The sequence below is a fragment of the Castor canadensis genome, chromosome 7, assembly GCF_047511655.1.
Source record: "Castor canadensis chromosome 7, mCasCan1.hap1v2, whole genome shotgun sequence".
Lineage (NCBI taxonomy): Eukaryota > Metazoa > Chordata > Mammalia > Rodentia > Castoridae > Castor > Castor canadensis.
The window spans coordinates 139,312,908-139,324,665 of record NC_133392.1 but is presented as its reverse complement, the minus strand read 5'-3'; the positions used below and the strand labels follow the sequence as shown (position 1 = coordinate 139,324,665).

Below are 11,758 nucleotides of genomic sequence, written 5' to 3'. Positions count from 1 at the left end.
TGATACTTCAGCAAGCTGATGCCAGTTGTAGATACCTTTATTATTTAGGCCTTCTCCCTACAATTCACACACTTCAAAGAACTTCAGTATTCTGGGCTAGCCTAGGTTGCAGGTACCCTACATCAAGGTCAAAGGTCCTGAGGGGCCTGGAAGAGCCTCAGCTGCTATTAAAGAAACCAGCACTTAAGGTAGGAGCTCACGCTGAAGCTGTTGACTGAGAGTCTTCTGTGTTCTCCCTTTCTGTCACTATTTGCCACACCCTCTCCCATGCTACTTCTGAAGGCTCAGGTGGGCGGGTCCAGCGCAGAAACAGACCTGAGGAGGAAGAAGACAGGTAAGGAATCTGAGCAGAGGAGATATCTCCCCAGGGGAGGTGGGGAGGGTCACCTTGCCACAGCCGAAGGCTCTGGGGCTCCACAGAGGGCCAGATGGCCAAGGGATTGAGGACGTAGAGTGGGTTTCGAAGTTTTCGTTGCTCTTTCAGCTGGTTGAGCCCAGACCACAGCGAGTGTGTTCGAGTCCTCACTTCACAGAGGCACCTGTAAGGGAGTAAGGGGATGAATTTCCAGCCCCAGCCATGCCCTCTGGGATTTGGGGTGGGGAGGGAGGGAGGGAGCCCCAAACATCTTGGGCAAACATCTTTTTTCTTGCAAACATTCTTGCCAGTTAGTTCTTGTACTGAGCACTAAAATAAAACAGGAAAAAGACAGTCCTATTCCTTACTCAGTTCTGTTCAGAGGGGGAAGCCAATTTAGCTTTGTCGAAGTATCAGGGAAGACTCATTAAGAATGGGCTGTTGCTGGGCGTCATTGGCTTACGATTGTAATCCTAGCTACTCAGGAGGCAGAGATCAGCAGGATCACAGTTCAAAGCCGGCCTGGGCAAATAGTCCTGGAGACCCTATCTTGAAAAAAACCCTTCACAAAAGGCTGGCAGAGTGGCTCAAAGTCAAGGCCCTGAGCTCAAGCCCCAGTACCACACACAAAAAAAAAGTGTGCTGTTTTGCGCTGAGTCTCAGGAAACATTCACCAGGGGTGCAAAGACATGTGTTTTATGGATCTGGAATGTTCTCCAAAGGCCCGTGTGTTAAAGGCTAGGTCCCCAGCTTGGTGCTTTTGGGAGGTGGTGAGAACTTTAAGAGGTGAGGCCTAGGAGGTTTTCTTCAAGTCACTGGAGACATACCCTGGAAAGGGACAGTGAAGATCCTAGCCTCTTCCTCTTCTCTGTTTTGAGACCCACCCATGAGTGGCTTTGCTTACCATATACTTCCCACTGCTTTGCCATGGGCTCAGTAGCAATGGCGTCAATGGATCATAGACTGAAACCTCAAAACTGAACCAAAATAAGCCTTTTACAAATTGATGATCCTAGGTATTTTATTATAGTAACAGAAAGCTAACTCATGTAAACACTTGAGGGAGAAATGCATGAGCCAAATTGAGAAAGTGGGAACAGGCCCAGTATGAATATGATAGGTCCAGACCAGTGAGTTGCTTTTTAAAAAAAATGATGGGCTGGGGCTGGGGCCTTGGCTCAAGTGGTAGAGCCCCTGCCTAGCAAGTGCAAGGCCCTGAGTTCAAACCCCAGAACCACCAAAAAAAAAAAAGTTAAAAACTGATGGGCTGGATGTGATGGCACACGCTGTGATCCTAGCACTTGGGAGGTTGATGCAGGAGGATGGTGCCAGCCTGGGCTACATAGTGAGATCTTGTCTCAAAGAAAGAAATATTTCAATTTTAAAATAATAGATTTTTAAACTCATGAATATGACCCCAGCACTCCAGAGGTTGAGGCAGGAGGATAGAGAGTTCATGACCAGCCAGGGCTACATAGATCTTGCTTCACAAAAACAAAGACCTGGCGCCAGTGGTTCACACCTGTAATTTTAGCTACTCAGGAGGCAGAGATCAGGAGGATCATGGTTCCAAGCCAGCAAATAGTTCTTGAGATCCTATCTCAAAAATACTCAACACAAAAAGGGGCTGGCAGAGTGGCTCAAGTGGTAGACCTCCCTGGCAAGTGTGAGGCCCTGAGTTCAAACCCCATACCAGCAAAAAAAAAAAAACCCAAAGCAAGCGAGTGGTGGAGTTGAAATTTGAGCACAAGTAATTTAACTTCACTTTCAATTTCTAGTGCTCCAATAGGATTAACCTTGCAAAGTGGTAGAGAGCCCCCAGAAAGCATTTATTTTGCAGCAACTTCCCCCTTCAGTCTTATGAGATTGGAAGGAAGGCAAGGGAGGACAGTTTTCCTAAAAGAAATTCATTGGAAGGAAAAGATGGTTTCTAAAGAAGTGAGGTGCTGATGCAGGTATCTGCCCCTTCCCTGTGCCTGCCCTTGTCCCCCCACGATACCCCATTAGCTCACCTTTCCTTCTCGCTGTTGCACAGGAAGGTGCCAAAAGGGGAAGCATAGGCGTGCTCAAATAGTGCCAACAGCAGTCCCTCCCCAAACTCCAGTGACAGTGGGAACTGATGGCCCAGCTGCCACACGCAGTCCAGGAAGAGGAGAAAGGTGGGTGCCTCCTGCTTGGGGCGAGCGTGGGAGAAGGCAGAGTGGGCACAGCGCATCTGGAAAGGGTGACCAGCCTGGGGAGGGGGCAGAGTTTGTTTTTTGGCAGCACTGGGTTTTGAATTCAGGGCCCTTAGCCTACTGTTAGTGGCAGGCACTCTGCCACTTGAACCACACCTCCAGCCCTAGGAAAGGGCAGGTAATGGGCACCAGGAAGAAAAAATTTCTGGATGGAGACACAGGGCTGGGGCTGGGTGGCCACCTACCTGAATCCACTCCCGCTCCACCAGTTCCTGGAATCCAATCATTGTCCGGCTTGTGGGGTCCAGGATGAGTTGAGCCAGCGAAGTCACAAGCAGGGTGCTATCTGTGCCTTCAGCCCCATGTACCAAGATGCAGGCTCCTTCCCTGTGGGCCCAGGGCTCATCAACAGTGGCAACTCCTTTTCTACCTGAGTGTCCAGGCCAGGAATAGAATGGGCCCAGTTCTAGACTATTTGCTTACTGAGTCATGGTTTTGTGCCAGGGTTGAGGGCCCTGTCCATCCTACCCCATTCTCATAGGATAGGAAACTTACCTCTCCATGCCCTGTGCTGCCAGGCAGGCAGTGCTCAGTGCCTCCTTCACATGTGCCAGCCAACGGCATCCCTCTAGCCGACTAAGCCAGCGGTCCATGCTTTGTTCTGTGTCCCCACAGGCCTCCACCAGGCGCATGAAGCTCTCCTGGAGGGACCGCCCCCTAGGCAAATGGGAATCTGGTTATTCTTTCCCCAGCCCAAGCTCTTGGTGAGCCCAACCTGGAAGTGGGTAATATATTCCTCTGAGGAGTCCATCTGTAAGAGGGACACAGGTCCCTTTGGTGAGCCCAGTCTCATGAGGCATAGAATCCACTGATTCTAATCTGCTGGGGGGGCACCAGTAGCTCATACCTGTAATTCTACCTACTTGGGAGGCTGAGAACAGGAGGACTGCAGTTTGAGACCAGCCTGGGCAAATACTTAGTGAGACCCAGTCTCCAAAATAACCAGAGCATGGGGCTAGGGTTGTAACTCAATGGCAGAATGCTTGTCCAGCAAGTGCAAGGCCATGGGTTCAATCCCCAGTACCACAAAATAAGTAAATAAACCCAAAGCATGAACTGGAGGTGTGGCTTAAGCAGTAGAGCACCTGCTTTGGTTGTTTTGTTTTTGTTTTTTCTTTTGTGGGACTGGGGTTTGAACTCAGGGCTTCACGCTTGCAAAGCAGGCACTGTATCATTTGAATCACAGCTCCAGTCCTGAGCACCTGCTTTGGAAGAATAAAGCCCTGAGTTCAAACCCCAGTTCCACCATAAAAAAAGAACCCTAATCTAATGGAAATGATTTCAGTATCCTTAAGGACTCCCAAGTCTGATAGGGACACCAAAGATCATTTGAGGAGACCTAGTCTATTGGGAGGGGCACAGCATTACCTAGGGAGGGGTCACATTGCCCTCTGGGAAAATACAATGCCCTGGAAAACCTCTAATTACCCTTGAAATACCCTACTCTGATGGGAACAAGTTACTCCCTGGAGAGCCCCTGTCTGATGTGAGAAACAATACTCTTGTGATTCTGCATCTGTTCCTGCCTCCCAGAAACCGCTCAGGTCACCAGTGATTCCCAGAAGATCTAAAGGAGACTTTTTTTTTTAATGGTACTGGGGTTTGAACTCAGGGCCTCAGCTTGCTAGACAGGCGCTCTACCACTTGAGCCACTTCTCCAGCCCTAATGGAGATACTTCAGCCCTGTTCAACACCTTCGGTGACTCCCTACTGCCTTTAGTATAAAGTTACAAGACTTTGCTCTGCCCCCATCCTCCCTTTAGTCTCATCTCCGTATTCCCACTTCATACTCTGTCTACCACCCTGAAGTGTTTGCTGTTCTCCAGCAGGACAAATGACCAGGCTTTCCCTGTTCCCACACCTGCAGCTCCCTTCCCCTGGAATGCCTTTCTCCCTCCTTCTCATGAACTCCTCCTCCTCTTTCAGTTCTCAGTGAAGCATCCTGTTCTCAAAAGCATCCTATTCTCAGGAAACCTCTCTCATATTACTAAAAGAGGGTGGTTCCTCTGTGTTGTTGCTTATCTCACTGAGTTCCAAATGCCCAATTACTGCTGAGTTCTGTTAATCTGGGCTGGTCACCATGGCAGACTCTGCACTCAATCATATTTTGGATAGGGAAGCAATTTACTCTCCTCAAAGCATGAAACCTCTCTCAGGACCTCTTCTTGGCACTACCATCACCTGGAGGCACAGAAATAGACATCTACACAGGCACAGCCTTCAGGGTAGTGTGTGTGTATGTGTGTGTGTGGGGGGGTTGTTTTAGGAAGACCAATTTCTGTTTTAGGTAAAGAGGCGCTTTTTCTTTTCAGGCAGAGTTGGGGTACTTAGTGATGAGCTCTCATTTGGGGGTCCAAGAGGGGATGGGTCAGCTGGTGTGATGGACGCCAGAAAAACCTAACAGTCTTTGAGGGTCCTGGGAGAAGCCCCCTCGCCCCTCACCCCCAACCCCACATCCATGAAGAATCCTGCAGGAACAAGCTTGGGAGAAGATGCAAGGTCCCCTACCTCTCCAGGGGACGATGCAGCCGCTTCCAGCCAGGGTAGGCAGCCTTAGCCTCTGTGCCCCCCCCAGTCATGCGGGCTTGTTTAGCGGCCTGGGCCGAACGCATGTCCACAATGAAACCCCGGGCCCCAGGGCAAACCCCAGCCAGCACAGCTCGAAGCAGCTCCTCATCCTCAGCGCAGCGCCTCTTCTGGGGACCAGTCAGGGGTTGGCTGGAGCGGAGCAGAACCTGCAGACAGTAATCCATCCCGTGTTCAGAGACTAAGCTCAGGAAGGCCCTAGGCTGGAGCCAGGAAGGGCGGACTGGAGCTCAGGGGCTTTAGGGGCAGAATTTGCCAGGCTTTGGAGACCCGGTCTGAGAGGGCTGTGGCCGGGTGGGAGAAGGACCCCATAAGTAAGTAGACCGCTGATGGGCAATGGCTTGACAAAGAAGAGACTTAAGTTTCCAGGCACTAAATATCAAGGGACCTGGGCGGAGCCAGAGAAAGGTGAGACCCAGAAACGTGGAAGGGGCGGGGCCAGAGTGGGTGAAGGGCCTAGTGAGCAGAGAAGGCGGGGCTTATCCGAGGCAGGGTTGGGCGGGGCCAGAGTGGAGAAGGAGCCAGGCCACAATCTGGCGCGAATTGGCCGGGCCAGGGCAGAAAATGGCCTGGAAGATCCCCAGGGGCGGAGCCTAGGGAGGGGCGAGCTCACGGTTCCGCTGCGAGCGTGGTGGTAGCTGAGCACTGGGAAGCGGCCTCCCTGGCGGAAGCGGGCGCTGCGCGCAAGGGCGGTGTCGTCCACCGCGCGAGGCACGATCACCACTCGGGGGTAACTGGGACACAAGCTGAAGTCCTGGTTCACTTCGCTCAGCCGCCACGCGTTGGTCTGCGGCGCAGAGAGGGACAAAGGCCAAGTGTAGGGCACCCAATGAGTGTTTTGTTCCCATGCCCCTGCCAGACCTAGCCCTTCCTCATCCCCAGGCCCTCATGACCGCGCCCACCTCGCGAGCTACTCGCTTGAAGTAGCGTTCGGGCGGGTGGAAGTGCCAGGCGTCGCCCAATCTCAGGCCCCTGGGACGGTAGAAGAACGGAAAGGAGGTGATGACCGACTCCAGGGATGACAGCGCCTGGGGAAGGAAGTCAGGGGCTCTGACAAAGATCGAAATCGTTTCCCTCGCGCTCACTCCAACTCTTCCTTAGCTCCCACCAGGACACCCTGCATCCTGGCGCCATTTAGTTATGCTCCGGAATAACACTGAAAACGGAGCCCTTGTGCAAAATAGTCCCTTTTTACTCCCCCACCCCTATACGGAATAGGGGTAATTTAAGGGTCTCGGAGACGCCCCTGGCATACCTCGATTGAGCGGGCGATGTCCAGCGTCGCTTCCACGCCCTCTATGTCCAGCTGCAGCACTCTCAGGTCTTTACAGCGCAAGGTGATAGTGCCCGAGTCACCTGCGACCCTGGGGATGGACAGACGCACCCAGGCTCAGTGTCCCCCGCCCCCTGGCAGAGTAGGGAAACAAGTTTCATACGATTGGACCTAATAGAGTCCGCCTGCTCCAACTGAGCTGGCCCTTCTCCCCTCGCTCTGCGGAGTCGCGCGCTCCCCAGTTTGGGGGACGTCCCCGCCACGTCTCACCGCTTCTCGATGGAGTCGACACAGCGCAACAGCAGCAGCCACAGGTCCGGAGTCGACTGGGGCGCTGGCGACAGCAACAGGTGGTGGCCCGTGACGCACAAAGTGCCGCGCAGTGGGGGCGCCTCCGGGCCCTGGAGGAGCTCGGCTTGGGCCCGGTTGGTACGGATCAGCTCAGAGAACTCCATTCTAACAGCAGGGGCCCAGCAGGACCTACTTTGGTAGCTTCAGGCGGGGCTAGCGCGGGATCCCAAAGGGACAGGAACTGGCTGGGCAGCTGAAGACTCCGGTAGAACAGCTGTTAAGGAGGTCCCTCAGAGGAAGGGAGCATACAGTTTCACACTTTCTCTTCCTATTGTCAGTATCATTTAGGGAGGACCCCGGCCAGAATCTGTTAAGGAAACCTCAATTTTATCATCTGTGAAATGGGGAGAATACTCTTGCCTTTAATCTCGTGCCTGGGTCTCAAGAGGCACCGGATTTAAAAAAAGAAAAAAAAATCTGGGGTGTTGGCACTCCTGCTGACTTAAAAAGAAAGAAAAATAACCATCTCTTCCCCTGTACCCTGGTAGATGGGCTGGGAAGTGTGGGTGTGAAACTGGGAACTGCCTATTTCCTACCATAGGTCTGAAGCTTGGGTGGGGAAAATCCCTTGGTCCACCTTAAATTGAAGCAGCTGTGTAGCTGGTGCCCCTCCCCTCCACAGCTGGAAGTCCTGCCTGTGGGCACCCAGGCCATTCTGTCTGTGTCCTGCCCAAAGGAGAGGAACCCATCCCCTATCCCTCCATCCTTTCACCAAGCACATATTGCCGATGCAGTAAACTAAGCTATGTGTGTGGTGTTGGTCAAGAATAACTGAGGAGGAACTGTCTTCTCACGGGGTTTTTAGTCTGGCAAGAGACACACTTAAACAGCTAAAATTAGGAGACTAAACTGATACGCTGCAGGACTCATCCATCCCATCTGTCCACCCATCTATGTATTATTTTATTTCTTACTGCTGCCTACATGTGCTGAGCCTCATTAAGAAGAAGAATTTCCAGCCATACACTGGTGGCTCACGCCTGTAATACTAGCTACTTGGGAGACTGAGATCTGGAGGATTACAGTTCAAGGCTGGCAAATAGTTCGAGAGACCACATCTCCAAAATAACCAGAGCAAAATGGACTAGAAGTATGTCTCAAAAAGCGTAAAGCCCTGAGTTCAAACTCAAGTCCCACCAAAAAAAAAAAAACCAAAATAATTTCTTAGCCTCCATACTTGAGCCTTTTTTTCAAGTGAATAAAGTGAAATCATAGGTGGACCCCCATTATATAAGCATAAAATTGGAATTCTTCACCAAATATGGTGTCCTACATCTGTAATAACAACACTTGGGAGACTGAGGCAGGAGGATAGCAAGTTAGAGGCCAGCCTGGACTACAAAGTGAGACCAACTCTGACTCAAAAAAAAGGAACTGTTCTATGAAAGAAACCAGACATGAAATTCCTGACCAGAAGCAGCAACTGGGATGGGAATTTGATAGACATGCAAATTATCAGGCCCCACCCCATGTATACTGAATCTGAAATTCTGGGGATGGGACCCAGCAATCTGACTTAGCCAGCTTTTCAGGCGATTCTAGAGCTAGGATCTAACTCAGTGATAGAACGCTTGTCTAGCGTGCCCAAGTCCCTGGATTTGTACAGCATGGGAAGAAAGGAAGAAATGAAGGTAGAGTTAGTCCTACGAGAAAAGTAGTAAGCCAGAAGCACTGGGGTTTCTTGGTGTGTGTAGTAGTCTTGCCTGATCTGGGAGCTGGTTAAATATATGTGTTCAGTTTAGGAGAATTCATCAATCTGAACTTCGGACCTGTACATTTTTCTGTACAGATATATGTTATATTTCTTTTTTTCTTTTTTTGGTGGCACTGGGGTTTGAACTTAGGGCCTCACATTTACTAGGCAGGTGCTGTACCACTTCTGCCAGCTATATGTTAATTCCAATACAAAATTTAATAAAGAAAACTGCTCTGGTTGAAACCCTGGGAAGGGCAGGGAAAGGGAGGTCTAGGAGCCCATCCACAGTTTTGCCCTTCCTCTGTAGACAGCTCTTCAGTGATTTTCAAGGGAACCTAAAGCCCCATAGAGTAAATTAACTTGAAATCATTGACCTGTCCCAACAGAGGCTTAGGCAGAGTGAGTGGCTTGCCCAAAGTCTCATTGAACCAGCACCGGAGCCCAGGTTCCTAACTCCCAGGCCAGCCTTCTGAACCCTAGACCTTTGCTGAAGGGCTAGTGCCATGAAGAAGGATAGGTGGGCTAGTCAGCCTCAGCCTCCTCCCGTCCCACCTTCCTTGATAAGTCTGGGGAAGAACGCCAAGACCTGTGTGGATGATGCTTTTCTTATCCTGGATCAACTTCCTTTCTGGGAACTGGGAGCCTACTTCTGGGCAGACAATAAAATTCATCCAAAGGGCCAGAAGAGCGGGGCTCCTCCTGCCCCCATCCGGATGGGCATCACGTGGCCCCCGGTTAGCAGTCCAGGAAAATTCCAGCCCTTGCTCACTTAGCCACACATACCCATCTGCTCACCCACCCTGGCACACTCAGCCTCCCTAACTCCGCCTTGAACACTCAACATTACACACTCTCTGGCACATTCTTTTCATCCTCAGCTTCTGCCACCTCTCCCCAGGCTACATTACCAGCCTTCCTACATCCCAAAGTAGCAGCCCTGCTCTATCACTCACTTCAAAACCACCATGTCCCTGGGGCCACTGAAATTCCAGGCAGTGGGTGAGGAGGAGGAGGAAGAGGAGAGTCTGGACTCTGTGAAGGCACTGACGGCCAAGCTACATCTGCAGACACGGCGGCCCTCATATCTGGAGTGGACAGCTAGGGTCCAGAGCCAGGCCTGGCAAAGGGCCCAAGCTAGACCTGGGCCAGGGGGACCTGGGGCCATCTGCGGCTTCAACTCAATGGATTCTGCACTTGAGTGGCTCCGACAGGAGTTGGTGAGTCTGGAGGGGTGGACAGCCTTGTACATGGCCTTTAAGTCAGTCCTCTTTAGGACCCAAGTTCATGGGTGTGGGGAGGGGATGAGAATGGATTACCCCCCTCCATTAACTGCTCACTCCCATGTCCTGGGGTGAAGGAGCCAGTGTTTTATTCAGGGATGTTGCCAAAGAAGGATTCCATCCCATCTACTGACCCTGTGTTCCTGAGGCACTGGTGACAGAGTCTTTGGGGAACCACTCAGGGAATTGCTATACCTAAGAGATACAGTGGAGCACTTGGTGCCAGGCAGAATCTGTCAGGAAAGGAGTATGGAATATTAACTGTCAACCTAACACGTGCGAACTTGGAGATTCTGCCTGGTTGATCCAGGATGGCCCCAGGCACCTACATTTGCTTAGTAGCTCCTTAGTTTGGTTTGAGAATCATCAATGTGGAATAAGATTTGAGCGATAAGGGAGGGTTGAAGCTGGGTGAGAAGGGGCTAGGGACCCAGCCAGGGTGCAACGGTCCAGAGTACTGACCAAAGGGAACAAAGACCAGTGAGGCTGGGGGCCGGTCCAGCAGACTCACGCCCCCTCTCGGCCGCAGCGGGAGATGCAGGCTCAGGACCGGCAGCTGGCAGGGCAACTGCTGCGGCTGCGGGCCCAGCTGCACCGACTGAAAGTGGACCAAGCCTGTCACCTGCACCAAGAACTGCTGGACGAGGCCGAATTGGAGCTGGAGCTCGAGCCCGGGGCCGCCCAGGCCCTGGCCCCTCCGCTGCGGCACCTGGGCCTCACGCGCATGAACATCAGTGCCCGGCGCTTCACCCTCTGCTGAGGGCCACCTGAAAAGAGGGAAGGGAAGGGTGCTTGTGCCCCAGAGATGCCAGCGCCTGGGGGCGGGGAGGGGCACACTGAGGTTTCCGAGAGCTGAGTTATGAGTGCACAAAACCCCAGCTGGAAAGGGAGAGGGGAGCAGCTCCCGCCCTCAAACTCCTCAATAAAAGCCCTCTGCAATCCATCAAGGTCTCTGCAGTCCTTCATTCAGGATTCCACTGCTGGACAGAAGGCCCTGTTGGGAGTGGAGATGAACTGAGGGAGCCACAGCTTCAACTCGGCTTTCTCCATCTTATCAAGATCGGAAATGGGAAAGAATTTAAGATCCTAAGTCACCCCCAAGGGAAATGAGTTAGGTAACTTGGGCTGCTGAGGAATACAGAATCTGGTAGTCCTGGGTTCAAAGCCAGTATCCCCACTTCTATCTACCAGACGTTGAGGAGATCCTTCGTCAATCCCTGAACATCTCACCTCTAAAATGGAGATATTGATGGGCGCCGGTGGCTCACGCTTGTAATCCTAACTACTCAGGAGGCGCAGAGATCAGGAGGATCAGGGTTCAAAGCCAGCCCAGGCAAATAGTTCTGGGAGACCCTATCTTGAAAAACTCTTCACAAAAATAGGGCTGGTGGAGTGATTCAAGATGAAGGCTCTGAGTTCAAGCCCCAATACCACAAAAATAATTAAATAAATAAATAAAAATAAAATAAAATGGAGACACTAAGCTTTCAGGATGAGGAGCCCAGGAATGAAGGAATGAAGGAATGAATAAATAGGTGCTACTTCTCACTACACAGGTAGCTGGATATGCCTTCTGCACAGTAAGCACCCAATAAGTGTATTACTTCTTGTTCTCATTCTGTCGCTGGCAGTGTTATCACTCAGGCTGAGGCCCAGAGGTGGACTGTGAAGTTCTCAGGTTGACAGGCAAGGGCAACTGGGCCCTGCACCAGACCTGGAGTCACATCACTGGGCTCTGACACTCTGAAGGATTTTTTTTTGCTTTGTGTCTCTCAGCCTTTGTTTCTGTGTTACTCTCTTTGTCTGACTTTCCAACTCAGGCTTCCTCTTCCCCCCACCCATTTCCTGTCCCCCCTTCCCTCTGCAGCTGAGGTGCACCCAGCTTCAGCTTCCACTTCACAAACCCCAACAATGCTTGTGGGCTCCCCTCCCCCACCTGTTCACTCAGTGTAGCTCAGAAGGTGACGCATTTGCACTTTC

General features: G+C 51.7%; 2 protein-coding genes across 5 annotated transcripts; one reads left to right on the top strand and one right to left on the bottom strand.

Annotated features, from left to right (window-relative positions):
* Positions 1 to 21: 21 nt before the first annotated feature.
* Positions 22 to 7,280, bottom strand: LOC109685959 (myotubularin-related protein 9-like). Of its 4 annotated transcripts, none has more exons than XM_074080690.1 (10): positions 6,722 to 7,277; positions 6,434 to 6,542; positions 6,081 to 6,206; positions 5,792 to 5,965; positions 5,101 to 5,327; positions 3,088 to 3,249; positions 2,778 to 2,919; positions 2,368 to 2,528; positions 388 to 539; positions 22 to 315 (listed from the first exon to the last, which is right to left on the bottom strand). In XM_074080690.1, exons 1-10 carry the CDS (start codon positions 6,904 to 6,906, stop codon positions 197 to 199), a joined length of 1,557 nt encoding a protein of 518 aa, XP_073936791.1. In that variant the 5' UTR covers positions 6,907 to 7,277; the 3' UTR covers positions 22 to 196. The 4 variants fall into 4 exon arrangements, 3 of the variants coding, with proteins under 3 accessions (XP_073936791.1, XP_073936792.1, XP_020018674.2); XM_074080691.1 differs by having other exon boundaries at positions 2,368 to 2,525; XM_020163085.2 differs by having other exon boundaries at positions 2,368 to 2,588; positions 6,722 to 7,274.
* Positions 7,281 to 9,171: 1,891 nt separating this feature from the next.
* Positions 9,172 to 10,721, top strand: Fam167b (family with sequence similarity 167 member B). The gene is made up of 2 exons (XM_020163070.2): positions 9,172 to 9,715; positions 10,308 to 10,721. Exons 1-2 carry the CDS (start codon positions 9,464 to 9,466, stop codon positions 10,536 to 10,538), a joined length of 483 nt encoding a protein of 160 aa, XP_020018659.2. The 5' UTR covers positions 9,172 to 9,463; the 3' UTR covers positions 10,539 to 10,721.
* Positions 10,722 to 11,758: the final 1,037 nt, after the last annotated feature.

Coding starts and splice junctions, on each gene's coding strand:
- Fam167b (XM_020163070.2), top strand. CDS start 9,464: ATGTCCCTGGGGCCACTGAAATTCCAGGCAGTGGGTGAGGAGGAGGAG. Junction 9,716..10,307: donor AGTGGCTCCGACAGGAGTTG/GTGAGTCTGGAG, acceptor TCTCGGCCGCAG/CGGGAGATGCAGGCTCAGGA.
- LOC109685959 (XM_020163085.2), bottom strand. CDS start 6,906: ATGGAGTTCTCTGAGCTGATCCGTACCAACCGGGCCCAAGCCGAGCTC. Junction 6,543..6,721: donor GTCGACTCCATCGAGAAGCG/GTGAGACGTGGC, acceptor GTCCATCCCCAG/GGTCGCAGGTGACTCGGGCA. Junction 2,589..2,777: donor TGGAGCGGGAGTGGATTCAG/GTAGGTGGCCAC, acceptor CCCCCTCCCCAG/GCTGGTCACCCTTTCCAGAT.